Source organism: Bufo bufo, chromosome 5 (assembly GCF_905171765.1).
Source record: "Bufo bufo chromosome 5, aBufBuf1.1, whole genome shotgun sequence".
Lineage (NCBI taxonomy): Eukaryota > Metazoa > Chordata > Amphibia > Anura > Bufonidae > Bufo > Bufo bufo.
The window spans coordinates 174,310,765-174,327,578 of record NC_053393.1 but is presented as its reverse complement, the minus strand read 5'-3'; the positions used below and the strand labels follow the sequence as shown (position 1 = coordinate 174,327,578).

At 44.5% G+C, this 16,814-nt stretch overlaps 1 protein-coding gene across 1 annotated transcript in view; it reads right to left on the bottom strand.

The window, feature by feature from the left end:
* VAPA (VAMP associated protein A) overlaps window positions 1–16,814 on the bottom strand; it is a 48,958-nt gene that overhangs the window by 11,498 nt on the left and 20,646 nt on the right. Inside the window, exons 2-3 of the mRNA XM_040432207.1 lie at window positions 15,429–15,581; window positions 4,514–4,617 (exon numbers count right to left, since the gene is read on the bottom strand). Of these exons, the coding sequence (XP_040288141.1) occupies window positions 4,514–4,617; window positions 15,429–15,581 (257 nt within the window). The remainder of the gene's footprint in view (window positions 1–4,513; window positions 4,618–15,428; window positions 15,582–16,814) is intronic.

The window sequence follows — 16,814 nt, the reverse complement described above, 5'->3', positions numbered from 1 at the left end:
TTTCTAAAATTCTTTTTAATACATTAAGGGCTCATTCAGACGGCCGTATGCTGTCCGCAAAAATACTGAATGCTATCCGTTTTTTTGCGGATCCGCAAAAAAACGGATCTGCAAAAAACGGATAGCATTCAGTATTTTTGCGGACCCATAGACTTCAATGGGGCCATGTCCTGATTTTCACGGACAAGTATAGGACATGTTTCATTTTTTTTGCGGATCTGCAAAAAAACGGATAGCATTCAGTATTTTTGCGGACAGCATACGGCCGTCTGAATGAGCCCTAATAATGATATTAAAATCAACTCTAAACGAACTATCAGTACAGAGAAAAACGTAAAATAAATGTTCCCGCCATATATGTAAATGCCCCTTGGATAAGTCTCGTCTCCTCCATGCTTCAGAGAGGAGTCCAGCTTTCTCTGACTCTTGGAGTGCAACCACGCCCACAAACATAAGACACACCCTCTACATTGCTCATCTCCACCCCTTGTCTTCCAAGTCTCACAGCTGCGCAGTATACATTACAGGGCTCCAGACTAAAAAAAATCTCAAGGAGCCTTTGGCTCCTAACCTGAAAAATTTAGGAGCCAAATGAAATTTTTAGTCGCCAAATTTAAAATACATATAATATAGCTGGGATGCTAAGGAGCATGGGGTTTTCTAAGCTACAGCCCACTCAGTTTACCAAGTAGAACAGGGCCCCCAAAATTAAGAAGACACCCCCCTGAATGTGCGGCAGGCGCCCTCGGCTATTTCCAGAACTTCCATAGAAGTGAATGGACAGTGAACTACGCAAGCATGATCACCTCTATGGAAGTTTCGGCACTCCCATAAAAGTCAATACATGGTGCGCCCTCGTTCACTTTGGGGGCCGTACCTATCCTATGCCACCAAAGTGCGAGATGGGCCAACCCCTTTAAAAGGGTATTCTGTTAATCTGATAATCCACGATAGTTTTATATTTCTGACCACAAGGACTGCCCCATACCATGAAATGAATGGAGAGGCTGGTGAAGCGTGCGCCTTGGTGCTACATTTATTCTCTATGCGACCGCCAGAAATAGCCAAGCACTGTCCTCAGCTATCCCCAGCAGTCCAATAGAGAATAAATGGGGTGGCAGGTGCATACACTACCTGCTGCTGCATTTATTTCAGGGAGCTCCATAGGGCAGGGATGGCCAACCTGAGGCTCTCCAGCTGTTGCAAAACTACAACTCCCAGCATGCCCAGACAGTCTACAGCCATCAGCCTACAGCAGGGCATGGTGGGAATTGTAGTTTTACAATAGCTGGAGGGCCGCAGGCTGGGCTTCCTTGCCATAGGGTATGGGGCCACTTTTTCATTATTGGAGGGGTTCCCAGACACCTAGTAGTCTATACATGAAGCTATCTTCACCACTCCTTTAATGACCTGGGGCATAACTATGGTGAAAGGAACGGCACAAGTGGGGGGAGGTCAGTGCCAGGCGGTCTGGCAGGAGCCCCTCTACTAGGCACATTAACCCCATGGCTTCTCTATAATAAGGTATAGTTAGTAAAAGCACATCTGTACAGACATGGAGCTGGGCGTGTGATGGACAAGAAGGGCAATGACATACTTCGGAGTGGAGGCTCTCCACACAAGGCCAGGGCAATGTGACTTGCAGATGATGTCACTGAGCTTTCCTTCCCGCCTGCTTGTCCAGTACTCTTCCTCCACAAGTCACACTGAGGCAGAGGACTGCCCACTGCAGCAGCCTCAGAGCCTGGTCACACAGATATAATAGAATTAAAGATCCTTCCCCCAGCATGCCATGAAAGTGCCAGGTGAATGCCTTTGTGACCCCTGCCATGGTGACTGGGCAGACATGTGCTGCCACTACAGGCTTGCTGCCCACCCCCTGCACAGGGCATTGCCCAGGAGAACACTACCTGTACCTGCACCAGCCACTGGCTGCCATCCAGCATGCGATCAAGCACTGTGCTCTGTCCAAACCCGCCCACTCCAGGCACTGAGAGCCCAGGAACTGTGATCGCCCCAGCTCCCTCACCTTCACACAGGCGCCCTGATAGTGACTGGATACTGCAGCCTATTTGCGCTGTCCATCAAAACGCCTGCCGTCCTAAGCCCCGCCCACCCATCGGCAACAGCCTATCACAATGCAGGAGTGCCAGATTAGCCAATCAGTGAGCTGAATCCAAAGTCTTTCACCTGCATGTGACCGGACACCTGATTGGAGGATCAGGTTTGTTGCTATTCTGGCCGGGCTGGCGATGGAGATTCGATGTGTGAAGCGCAATGTTTGATGAAAGGGCAGCGGAAGGTCTAGGCGCAAATGGCGACAAGACTACAAAGTCTTGTCGCAATTTGGCAATTCTAAGTCGCATTGGCGACCATTTTGGTCGCCATCTGGAGCCCTGCATTATATGATCAGTAGTAGTGTTGATTTTTATCGAGAATATCGGCACTTCAAGAATTTGCGAAGATCTAGAATATAGTGCCATTTCTTCGTAATCGCAAATATTCTAGATTTTCTTTCATCAGTGAGTGAGGTGACTGGTTCTGCACATGCGTGCGATTTGGGACACGAGTTCGGGAGGAGGGTAGGATCTTTAGATTCTGTCACTCATGTAACGGGAGGTGGGGTTAGGAATGGGAAGTGATGAGGTAAGCATTTAATTTACATAAACTTGAAAAAAGCGAAAGTGGACTGTAAGGCTCCTTTCACACGGGCGAGTTTTCCGCGCGGGTGCAATGCGTGAGGTGAACGCATTGCAGCCGCACTGAATCCGAACCCATTAATTTCTATGGGGCTGTGCACATGAGCGATTCAGTTACAGGATCGCGCTTGAGTCAGACAGCGCAAGCGCCACCTGTACAAGCGTGGTCCCGGCGACTGAGCCGGGTGTCAATTAGACTGCATAGAGGCGGGGTTAGGGCAGGGGAGTTACAGCCTGGAGTGAGGGAAGGGCTACCCCCTTGACTTCTAACGTGACTTGTGGAGCTGGAGACGAGGACTTTATAAGGCGATTTTTTCATGCATATACATGGCAGAAAAGCGGGACAAGACTGTATGATAACACAATGAGGATGATCTATAAGGTACTTTTGATAGTTTATTAAGTGAAATGCAGGTGAAAGGTTCGCTTTAAGGAGAGTTAAATTATTGTTTAAATCTTTTTTTAACACCTCCAGCCCTATTGTACTATGCATTCTGTATTAAGAATGCTATTATTTTCCCTTATAACCATGTTATAATGGAAAATAATACTATCTACACAACACCTAACCCAAACCTGAACTTCTGTGAAGAAGTCCAGGTTCGGGTCTGGGTACCAAACATGCCCATTTTTCTCACGCGCGTGCAAAATGAATTACAATGTTTTGCACTCGCGCGGAAAAATTGTGCATTTTCCCACGACGCACCCGCACCTTATCCGGCCCAAAAACATGACGCCCGTGTGAAAGAGGCCTAAAAGAAGTACTTGGAGGTGTTAAAAAAAAATAATAAAAAATAGGATGATTAGGGTGGGGGAGAACTATCTCAGGATGCAGATGATTCTTATGGTTAAAAACTGGTGACAGGTTCCCTTTAAAAGGGGTTGTCTCATCTCACCTCCCGGCTGGGAAACATCAGAGCTCTTCGGGGCTTGTTGTTTTAGTAGCTCCCGTTCTTGTGCATGAGAGCTACGGAAACAGCGTAGCACAGCAAGTGATACTGTTTCCCTAACTAACTCAGACAGCACAGCTTGCTGTGTTACACCGTTTCCGTAGCTCACATGCACGGCAATGAGAAATACTGACAGTGAGCACCGGAGCGCTCTGCCGTTTCCCAGCCAGCTGGTGGTCAGGACTGTGTCTCATCTCGTCTTAGTAACAGCAATATGAGACAACCGCTTTAAAGATTGCCGTTGGCTTACAGGCTTCTTAAAGAGAATCCGACAACCCTCCAGACATATCTATTTTAGTTAATACTTATTTTCTTCATGAAATTACAATTCTGGGGCATCTTTCCTTAAAATTCTGCGCTGTTCCATTCTACATTGTTCCTGATGGAAACGTATGAATAAATTAACAACTGACCCTGATTAATCAGGGATGACTCTGTAGGGATACATGTTTTGACAAGGGAAATAGTATTCCATTTATTTGTAAATATTCAGGATGGCAGAACACAGGGTTAGGAGAAAAGACACTGCAATATTTAAGTGTAAGGCCAACCTTACACACATTCTCAAACACTTCACACCTCCAAGGCTCTGTGTTTGCTGTTCATACACTCAAAATAAGGACAATCTGAAAGGAACATCAGGTTATAATGTTCTAAATCCAGACCTGTCACTATGTTATACTATGATTGCGAATTATCAGGGTTTAAACAATGTAAAAAAAAAAAAAAGCCAAAGACACCAGGTCAGTGGTAGGAACAACCCTAAAGGATTTCTTGGAAGCATGCAGCGCTCACAGGCATTTTTCCAGAATCGTTCCTGGACTTTTTGATTTCTAATATCCAAAGTGTTTTCTTTCAACTTACCACTGTTTCCATGTCTGTTATGTTTGATGGGGCAAAAATGGTCTGCACCATGAACTTGTGCTTACTCTTCTCATTTGGATCATAGTCAAATGGCTGCAGCATAACTGTTTAGAAAAAGTAACAAAGCACAAGTTACCTATAGCAATTCCATCAGATAAAATTTCTACTATGTCAAAGAAAAAAAAAATTAAGAAACCCAAAAAAAAAAGAAAAAGAAAAGCACCAGAAAAAAAATAAAAATAAAAATCATGTTACCTATGTAAAATCCATCAGATAAACTTTCTACTACAAACTATCACAAAGAAAAGAATAATCATCAATGAAGGGGAAAGCTGCTTCTAACCAGTCACTGCAGCCCAAAGCAGATGTGGTGGTGACCCTTAGGCCTCTTTCACACGGGCGTTGCGGGAAAATGTGCGGGTGCGTTGCGGGAACACCCACGATTTTTCCGCGCGAGTGCAAAACATTGTATTGCGTTTTGCACTCGCGTGAGAAAAATCGCGCATGTTTGGTACCCAAACCCGAACTTCTTCACAGAAGTTCGGGCTTGGGATCGGTGTTCTGTAGATTGTATTATTTCCCCTTATAACATGGTTATAAGGGAAAATAATAGCATTCTGAATACAGACTGCATAGTAAACTAGCGCTGGAGGGGTTAAAATAAAAAAATAAAAAAAATAATTTAACTCACCTTAGTCCACTTGATCGCGTAGCCCGGCATCTCCTTCTGTCTCCTTTGCTGAACAGGACCTGTGGTAAGCATTAAATTACAGGTAAAGGACCTTTGGTGACGTCACTCCGGTCATCACATGGTCCATCACCATGGTAAAAGATCATGTGATGGATCATGTGATGACCGGAGTGACGTCACCAAAGGTCCTTTACCTGTAATTTAATGCTCACCACAGGTCCTGTCCAGCAAAGGAGACAGAAGGAGATGCCGGGCTACGCGATCAAGTGGACTAAGGCGAGTTAAATTATTATTTTGATTTTTTTTTAACCCCTCCAGCGCTAGTTTACTATGCATTCTGTATTCAGAATGCTATTATTTTCCCTTATAACCATGTTATAAGGGAAAATAATAATGATCGGGTCTCCATCCCGATCGTCTCCTAGCAACAGTGCGTGAAAATCACACCGCATCCGCACTTGCTTGCGGATGCTTGTGATTTTCACGCAACCCCATTCACTTCTATGGGTCCTGCGTTGCGTGAAAAACGCAGAATATAGAGCATGCTGCGATTTTCACGCAACGCACAAGTGATGCGTGAAAATCACTGCTCATGCGAACAGCCCCATAGAAATGAATGGGTCGGTATTCAGTGCGGGTGCAATGCGTTCACCTCACGCATCGCATCCGCGCGGAATACTCGCCCGTGTGAAAGGGGCCTTAGGGCTGTATTACCCCAACAGATTATCTGACAGATTTTCTGACCAATCATTGGTCAGATGGCCGATTACACATACAGATCTTTTGCATGTATTGGTCTGATTGGACAGAAATTGGTAATCTATTGGTGTAATACAACCCTTAGCCTCTACATATGAAGAGCTACCAGTTCTGGTAACTTAACCAGTTCCTACAAGATCCATTTAAGAATAGTTTAGTCAATCCAGCAGGGCAGATAGCTGCACAGCAACCAGCTTGACAAACCCAAGAGCCTCAAGATCAAGTTACATTCTAATCAATAGTGTCTATTGTATTCGGCAAACAAACCTCATAACTACAGCGAAGCAAAACAAGGTGAAAAGGCAAACTAAATTCACAATACACTAAATAGAAAAGGTTGACACTTTTCACTGTGACCACATTTCTAGTTGCACATGAACTCTTAAGCTGGCCATACACATTATACTTGCGTAGGCTGAACCCACCGGACGACACACTGTGTGTGGGGAGCTTCCGACTCTCCCCCGACAGATGTCAGGATAGATAAGGATCATGCGAAATAAATATTTTCGCCGGATCCTTTTGTTCTCCAGGGAGACGTGTCTCGCAGCTCACTCCATAGCACATATAGACATGTACGGCTGAGCTGAATCTGTATGAGAAACCTGGGATGGAGACAGAAAAGATAGCTGTCGGCCAAAAGATCATCCAGCCAACGGCTATTAAATGTGCATGGCCAGCTTTACTGCTTGTCCATGTCAACCTGGGGACATGTAGTTCAAAAGTTTAGCGGACTCCACTTTCATACAGCAAATCACCCATTTCACCACAACAGTGGAATGAGATTGGGCAACTACACAGATCAGACTTTTTCCAGTGATTGTGAGCCAGGCGCCCACTGTAACCATAGGATCCCTGCTGCTCAGAATCCGCTTGAGAATGAACCACACTATACAAGTAATGTCCAGCATCTTGGGATCCTAAAATTGGGGTTATATTCAGATATAAATCAATAACCATACACAAGTAACCAAGACAGTCCAACCAACGCTTAAGTGTTTTAGACACAATGTCCAATCAACGCTTACATGTTACCAAGTCCATATTTATAGCAGTAACTGCAATGAGTGTGCCCGAAACACTTCAGCCTTGTTCGGACTGTCTTGTGAGCAGAGGTCGCAATAATGCCTGTACAAGCGTCACAAGCCTGTTCAGGCTGTTTTCCACTCTGAAAAAAGTCTAAGGCGTACCAATACGCCTTAGACTTATCCCCTATATTCAGCAGCACAGGGAACGGCATAGGAAGCGCAGCAATGCTGCCTGTGCCTGAAATAACCAATAGCAAAGCTCCATACAGTAAGGAGCTTTGCTATTGGTTTGGGCGGGCGCCGGAGCGATACACCGCCCTGCAGAAGGGGAAGCTGGCGGGAGATGAAAGGAGGAGGGGCCGGCTCCCAAGTACCGATGTATGAAGAGAGCAGGGGCAGCGATGCGCCGGCAAACATGGCGTGGAGATGAAGAGGAATGGAGTGCTGGACAACTGTAGAGGAGCCCGGACATCCAGTCTGACCTGCACCACAAGGTGAAAGTGCAGCAATGTATCGATGTGCACTCCATACACCGCACTCTGATGTATGTAGTGCAGGGTCTGTGATGTATGTGTTGCAGTGTGTAGTAAATGCACAGCGGGCTATTATAGCCAAGTACAGGGAAGATCCGCCATATTGAACTGGACTTTATCACTTCGCCATAATTGCTTCATGTTATTTAGACCAGTAATGGTTCCCTGCATACCCACCTCTTAGGCCCCGTTCACACCACCACTATTTATTTCTGTTCCGCTCCGTTAGATGAGCAGAACAATGAAAATTATGGAAGTATTGTTTTTTTGTCATATGTTTAACATATACAAAAAAAAATGTATGTTAACGGATGCCTCAGACAGATGCCATACTGTGGTATCCATCACCATAGAGTTCCATTGTAAAAAATAAAAAAGCCAATATATACATTTTTTTTTGTGTGTTTTTTTGCAGGATGGGAAATCTTAGTGTACCACATCTTCCCATCCTGCAAAGTCCAGAGAAAAAAAATAAAATATATACATTTTTTGTACAATGGAACTCTATGGTGACAGATGCCACAGTATGGCATCTGCCTAAGGCGTCCATTATAAGTTCTTTCACGTACGTATGACCGAAACATGATGTCAACCCAGCCCAGACAGGAACAGAGCTGAACATACTCCAATTTACTATGATGGGATCCGATGATTTTCTGCTCTCTTTTTACCAGACAAATAAGTCCTGCATGTAAGGATTTTTTTGTCCAGTCTAACAAAAATCTGTGACGGAGGCTCCAAACGCAGATGTGAACAAGTGCAGGCTACGTATTATGTATTTAAAATTACTTCAACTTTTGTACTCCTCCTCGGCTAAAAATACTCCGGGAAAAATGTAGCGCGACCTCTGCTTGTGACTACTTCTACAGTTATGGATTTACAACGCTCCAATTTTAAAGCTCAGTGTAAACTCAGTGAAATGTTCTTGGCTATACAGGAGTGGAACCCATCTATCCTATAAACTTCAAGGTGCTGTGCCTTCAGGGATGCCTTGATTTTATCCACACTGAATGGTTCTTTGAATTAGGGTCTCCAAATTATCAACTTGAACCAGTCTGACCATTCTACTTCATTTCTCAAAAGTGTTTTTGCAGTTCCATAGACTTGATTTCCACAACATTTTTGGTGAACTGTAGAAAGTGTTATAGGACAAAACATAATGGACTGCACATTCTTAAAGGGTTCTAGCCATCTTGTACATATTCTAGCGATATGCCACCAACATCAGATAGGTGCCCACCAAACTAAATAAGAGTGTACCGCACATGCGCACCATTCTCCTGTACAGAAGTTCCAAAAATAACTGAATGACTGTGCTAGGCTATTTTTGGAAGTGCCATAGAAGTGAATAAAAAGTGCACCACAGCTTCATGGCCACCTCTCCATTCACCTCTATGGGACTGCCAGCTTGGCTATTTGGCCGTGCATGCATGGTGTGCTCTCCTTCACTTTAGGGGGACCCGTTCTGGAGATAGTAGTGGGTCTCAGAGGTGGGAACATGCACCTATCCGATATTGGTGGCATATCTTAGCAATATACCACTAATGTCCGGGACGAGAATACCTCTTTTGCCAGCTTTTGGTGGACAGAGAGAATCCTGTAAATCAGCAAATTCAAAAACCTAAGCTTTTTGCCAGTGCTCTGCTTTTCCTATAGGAAAATCGCTGAAGGTACAGGGTGTAATATGAAGAGTCATTCACCTTTACAAAGGACAATACAGCAGCAGATTGTTAGGAAGGAAGCGTTCCTTCCTAACAACTGCCTGCTGGTCAGTGGAGAAGACCACTGCTATTACATGCAGCAATCTCCTCCACCGTATGGGGAGTGATCACCAATGTCATCACTCGTCCCCTTACAGAATCATTATTTGCCGGCAATGATCGTGCTGTGTAAACACACTCCGCTGCGGCCAAGATAAATTTTGTGACCGCACAAATGATCTATTACCCAATGAACGAGCGTTTGGCTGGTTCATTGGGCAATCAGCGGCACATTTACACCACCAGATAATTGCTAACAAGTGTTTTTATGAACGCTCATTAGCGATCATGTGCGGTATTCTTGCCCAGTGTAAAGGGCCCATCAAACAAATCAATGAATTAAGATTAGGGCTGCAGCTATTGATTATTTTACTAATCAAGTATAATACCGATTAATCGAGTACTCTAATAAGAAAAAACTAATTAACCGTTTTCTATAAAAACTAGTCAGCCCCGCTGCCATCAGTTCCCCCTCCAGTGCCATCAGTTGCTCCCCAGCAGTTCCCCCTCCAATGCCACCAGCTCCTCCCAGTGCCACTCCTAGCCATCCGTGCCCAGCCGCAGCGCCAGTGAACTAAAATACTTACCTTTCCTGTAGGGGTGCTGCTGACACTCCAGAGATCTTCCATCCTCTTCTTCACGCGCTGCACTGGGGCCTGACGTCACACAGCATCATGTCATAGTGCGTTCTTATGTGCACTGTGTCCTGACGATGTGTGTACATCAGGATCCAGTGCAGCGCTGTGCAGGCAGGCGGGTGACCACGGAGCACGAGTAATAGCAAGCTCTTCACTCACTCTGGTCACTTGCCACAAACGAATCATCGATGCAAAAAATTTGCATTGAGGATTTTTGTGTGTTGGTTAATCGATTAATCGTTTCCGCCCTAATTAAGATAAACAGCAAAGCATATTAACCAGCTCAAAGCAATTATCAGTAATCAAATTATTAAGGGCACCAGATGTTAAAGGGGTTCTTCGGAAAATAAACAAATGAGGAGACTGTACAAGAGTCTGGCTGGTCGACCAGCTCAAAGACTAGTATGGGCACTGGTATGTGAGCAGTTATAAAACTATATCCCCAAGAGCCGATGTCATGTTCCTTCTTACAGCTTCACCTGTTTGGGTGCCCGCTGTCCCGCTGATCTAGCATATCGGCAGTCATAGGTTTACAGCCTTTATAACTCTCCTGTCAGGCCGAGTTTAAAGTTGTGTTGTCAAGATACCAGAAATTTGATTGGTTTTTGACACAAGAATAAGTATTGTGATACTCAATTCCATTCGACAACAAAGCAGAAAACAGAGAAAAAAGAAAAAAAAGCAACATAAGGTTAAGGCTACTTTCACACCTGCGTTAGGTGCGGATCCGTCTGGTATCTGCACAGACTGATCCGCATCTATAAATGCAAACGCTGGTATCCGTTCAGTCTGCATAACCAAGTCAAAAAAAAAAGTCTATGTGTAAGTCAAACGGATCCGTCCTGACTTACATTGAAAGTCAATGGGGGACGGATCCGTTTACAATTGCACCAATATTGTGTCAATGTAAACGGATCCATCCCCATTGACTTACATTGTAAGTCAGGACGGATCCGTTTGGCTCCGCACCGCCAGGCGGACACCAAAACGCTGCAAGAGCAGAATGGAGGCGGAACGGAGCCAAACTGATGCATTCTGAACGTATCCTTATCCTTTCAGAATGAATTGGGGCTAAACTGATCCGTTTGGGGCCGCTTGTGAGAGCCCTGAAACTGAGCTCACAGGCGGACCCAGAAACGCCAGTGTGAAAGTAGCCTAATGTGCGAGTATTTCTTTATTTTGCAAAGTATCGATTGCCCATTATATGAGGCCACTTACTAATAATGTGAGGCACATGGAACTCTAAATTGATAAAACCACATGCCTCAAGTTTATAGCAAGTCCGTCAACTACATCATCACACAATGGACAATATAGGGTTAAATGTGAGGTAAATGATTGGGTTACTTACAGTTAGGCCTCTTGCACACGACCGTGGTTTGGTTCCGCATCCGAGCCACATTCACTTCAATGGGGCATCAAAAGATGCGGACAGCACACGGTGTGCTGTCAGCATCCGTTGCTCCGTTCCGTGGCCCCGCAAAAATTATAGATCATGTACTACTCTTGTCCGTTTTGCGCAAATTGCGGAAGGCACACGGGCGGCATCTGTGTTTTGCGGATCCGCAAAACACGGCACGTTCGTGTGCAAGAGGACTTAAGCTGAGGCACATGCATGGATTTATCAATTTGGATGTCTATGTGCCTCAACTTAAAAGTAAGTAACCCCATCATGTACCTCACATTAACCCTATGTTGTCCATTACGCGAGTAGGTACATGATGGGATTACTTAATATTAGGGCTCATGCACACTAACATATTTTTGGGACACATCCAATCTGCTTTTTTTGTGGGTCAGGTGCAGACCCATTTACTTCAATGGGGCCACAAAAGATGCAGACAGCATGATGTCCGCATCCTGACGTCCAGTCCATGCCATCCGCAAAATTATAAAACATGTCCTATGCTTGTCCGCATTACGGACAAGGATAGGACTGTTCTATTAGGGACCGGACGTTCCTTTCAACAAACTGAGGAATGCACAAAACAGCCAGTCATGTGCACAAGCCCTTAATGTGAGGCACATGGTTTTCTCAGTTTGTATCTCCATGTGCCTCGCATTAAGGGCTCATACACATGACCGTATGTATTTGCGGCCTGAAAAACACTGATCCGCAAAATAAATAAAAAAAATGGATGACATCTGTGCTGCATCCATTTTTTCATTTTTTGCAGATCCATTGTAACAATGCCTGTCCTCTGCAAAACGCACAATATCACATGTTCTATTTCAGGTGTTGCAGGGGGTACGGGGCACCGGTTCTTGTGATTGGTGGGGGGTCCCAGCGGTAGGACCCCAACTGATCTAGGACCCCAACAATTAACCGGAATACCCCTTTAATGTGAGGCAAAAGGAGTTATTAATTTTGAACCTCCATGTGCCTCATATTAAGGGCTCATTCAGACGGCCGTATGCTGTCCGCAAAAATACTGAATGCTATCCGTTTTTTTTGCGGATCCGCAAAAAAAATGAAACATGTCCTATACTTGTCCGTGAAAATCAGGACATGGCCCCATTGAAGTCTATGGGTCCGCAAAAATACTGAATGCTATCCGTTTTTTTGCAGATCCGTTTTTTTGCGGATCCGCAAAAAAACGGATAGCATTCAGTATTTTTGCGGACAGCATACGGCCGTCTGAATGAGCCCTTATAGTAAGTGACATAATTAACCCCAAGTTGCCCATTATATGAGGTCCATAATGGGATCACTGTTACCATGAATGTGAGGCACATTAATACAGGCATACAGCATGAAGCACATGTGTGAAAACAGGAATCTTCTCCTGCAGCAAGATCCTTCTGGATGTTGAAGGATAAAGGAATTGCGATGATGTCATTGCCAAGTGGATGTTACTGGTCACATGGCGATTACATCATCAAAGGTCCTTTAACCTATGAGCATCCAGCTCCACAATAAGTTTAACTCCCTCCTGCCCTCCTATTTTTCCTAACACTCCCCCATCAGGCCACTGTTATATCATAGGTGGCAGCAGCCGGCAGTGGTGCTCGCCTTCCTTCTCCACTGTGTGGTCGCTTATGGGAGAATGGCGAGTATTTGAAAAATGACAATCCCGGGATGTAAAAAGGTATCAAAAAAGTATTGATAGTTCGATACCCGGTACAACCCTAGTTCAACACTCACACAATCTGCCTCAGTGCTAAACCTAATAATCTAGGACGGCTTTCTGACCGGAACGGGATGGTGGTAATTATAATTAAACTAGAATAGATAAACCACTAGACAAAATGAGCAACTTTTGTTAATGAAAAGGACCTCCGATTTAGATTTTTTTTTACTTTTGTTGTTTCTTTGACATGCTTTGGACTTTGAGGCTAAGTCTGGACAGCAGTCTCTGGAAAGATCCATCATAAAGGAACTGGGCTGCTACCTTCTCAGGTTCCTGAATAACAACAGGGAGCAACAACTAGTGGAAGTCAGAAGTAACCAAGCCTAAAAAAAAAAGTTTCTTCCAAGCTTTTTTTTTTTTTCTTTTTTTGTTTATTAGAAGTTGTCAGAGAAAATTTGTGCCTTTGCAGCTGCAGATAACATGAGCAATCTAATCCTGGAATATCTTTGCCTGCCCTAAGAGTAGACAAAGCCGCCAGAATGTTGCAAGATTTCCACTGCAATAATAGTTTTGGTTATGAGATTCTGCCTAGGCTAACCCCATGGAACCAACTGTGAAACAAACAGAGCCGTGTATGTGTGAATTCACTCCTTATAAACATCTTTTTGTCTCTCTATGACTAGAAAAATTTTGATTTTTTTGTCTAGCTACCAAAGGGGGCATTACTCTGGCCTCACATTGTAGGCAGTCTCAATGAAGAAAGAAAACAAAAAACCTAATACAGATGCAAGGATTCCGTCCGTTCATTTAAACACAAGGTGAAAACTGTTCTCCAAAGAAGGATTTGATTATAAGATTAGCTGTCCTCGTGACACTCTTTAAATTAGAGCAGCCTGTTATTTTATTTCATGGCATAAATTACGCTTCCTTCCTCATGAGTTTCATGTGACTCCACGAATTACACTTAAAAACAGCAAATAAACAATGTCTGGAAATTAAAAAAAAGCATTAGGCTAAATGCACACGATCAGGATTGCTTGCGGATTTTCCGCACAGATGTGTGTGCGGAATGGTCACGTACATTGTATTCTATGAGAATTTTTTTTCCGCGAGGATTTTAAAATCCGCAGCATGTCCATTTTTTTCCTGACTGGATTTTCGTCATTCACTTAGTAAAATCCACGTGTGGAAAATCCGCACCAAATCTTTACGAAACCTGCACCAATTGATGCGGATTGACCGCACAGATTTGCCAGAGAACACCTGCGGATTTCAGTGCGGACATGAATCCTCGACGTGTGCATGTACCCTTAAAGGCAATCTGTCATCAGAAAGGACTGAGCGAGAACATCGAGCAGATGCTAGTCTACAGGAAATATACATGTTGCTTCAGAGGCACATTAATCTGCCTACGGGACGAGCTTCATATCCGCACCCTAAGGTCATGTTCACATCTCCGATGAACATTTCAGGCAGGTGGTTCCAGCAAAGAACCTGCTGGAGTTCATTCGGCATTGCCAGATTCAACAGGTCACCGCTGGCTCCCCATTCACTATAATGGGATCTGGAGGCTTTCTGGCATAATTGCTAGCTTTCCGGTCAACAGCTGGCATTTGTGCTGGATGAGGCAACCGCAACATCTTTACGAAGATGTGAACGCAGCCTAAGTGACATGGGCATAGAGTATTCGTCTATCTGCAAAATCATGTAGACCACATTTTACTGCCTGCTGTCAACAACCCAGGGCCAAGAATTTGCCAGTGGAAGTCGCAACCTGTCAGATTTTTTTCCCATGTATATACTCCTAGGAGCCCATGTATATCAAGGACTGCTTTGGTTCACCAGAATGGGAGATGGACGTCAGCTCTCCATTCTGGCTGAACAAGGGACGTCCATATGACTTCAGCTTTGGCTCATCTGCCATTTATGTAGTTTACAGCAGTGGACAGTGGTTAGCATGGGCAGTCTGGTCTGCGGCTATGCAATAAGTGGCGACACTCTGTGCATTCTCGCACCTTCCTCTCAAACGTAGCATTCACTTTCCCAGCAGCTCCTCTTTGAAATCAGACCAGATGGGCTAACCTTTGCTCCCCATGCACATTAATGACTTATGAGTGTCTATGACCCTAACGTTGGATCACCAGTTATCCCTCTTTGGAAACATTCGGTAGGCACTAATGCCGCACACCGGGAACACCCCGCATGACCTGTTTGTCTAGACATCACAAATTGTTCCTCGTCATAGATACACAGACCCTTACTCTTGCCTGTTTTATCTTCATCCAACTAAGAAGTCACTGTTCTTTAGCCTCCTCCTAATATATCTTCCTCCTTTAACACGCACCATTGTAAGAAGTTAGTCCAAGACATTCACTTCATCAGTCTTAATGCTATGGCTGATCGGTGCATATCTATACCCACATTACAATACATACCTGAAACTGTTACTGTGGCTCCTGGATCAATGATGCCACTGTTTGGCCTTACACAATAGCGTCGTGGTGCTGTAGTTTTAACTTTGAAACATACTTTCTTGTCAGACGGATTCCGCAGTTTGAGGTTTGTGGTGACAACATCTGTAAATGGACCTAAAAGTATAAGAGCACAGTGGTTAAATCGGTACAGAGGACACCCTTGTTCACAAAATACTATTTTTGTGTGTGTGTGTGTGTGTGTGTGTGATGGTGGAGGTGGGGGGAGTGCTAACATGACTCTCCATAGAGAAACAATTGCATGGCCATTGTAGGAGAGTAAAAGTAGAGCAAAAATAGGCTAGCGCATGACACTTATCACAGTTAGGCCTCTTGCACACGAACGTGTGCGCCCCGTGGCCGTGCTGCAGCCTGCAAATTGCGGGCCGCAATGCACGAACACCGCCCGTGGGGCAGCCGCAGCGGATCACAGACCCATTCACTTTAATGGGTCCGCGATCGGCCCTTTCCGCAAAAAGATAGAACATGTCCTACCTTTTTGTGGAATGGAAGTACGGGACGAAACCCCACGGAAGCACTCTGTAGTGCTTTTGTGGGTTTTCGTTCCGTGCTTCCGTTCCGCATCTCCGGATTTGTGGACCCATTGAAGTGAATGGGTCCGCATCAGTGATGCGGAATGCCCACGGAACGGCGCCCGCAAATGCGGTCTGCAATATGACCATGGTTCGCACACGTTCCTGTGCAGGAGGCCTTAATCGAATCAGTGGGAAAAAAATATATACCTGTTTGGTATGCTTGTGTGAGTAAGAATAGAGCAGTACTTTTCTCCCAGCGATCTGATCTGGGTTATTGCACAGGAATTCTGAATGAAAAACCTAACCCTGTATAGCAAAAGGAGAATTAACATGAAAAAGTGACTTGATGAACTGTTTGTACAAGCTACAGACCATCCCATTTCAGTACATTCAGAAGCATCAGCCCCCTCTGCCATATCAGTTCTGGAAATGTAAAGTGTATATGTAGTTTAAGGTGTCTTTTCAGAATAATAAGGTAGAGAATGTACTAGAGCTTCCCTGTGTCGCACTCATATCATGGCTTTCACTGATAGCAAGGCGGAAAAAGAAGAAAAAAAATATACATTATTAATGCAACATGTGAACACAGCCTAATGTTGCCTATGTGAACTGTTTGGAGGCAAAGTCAGGTTTCGATTTAGAAGCTAATACAACGGTATTAATATAATGCAAGAGATAAGGTGATACTCCATGATTGTGCAGCATTTATACTGGTAAGTACAAGACCCTAATATCAGGCGTGTTCATGCGTCTACAATCACATCCACTGCACCCGATCTGAAAAATAGGAGACCGCATAACTTTTTCATTGTCT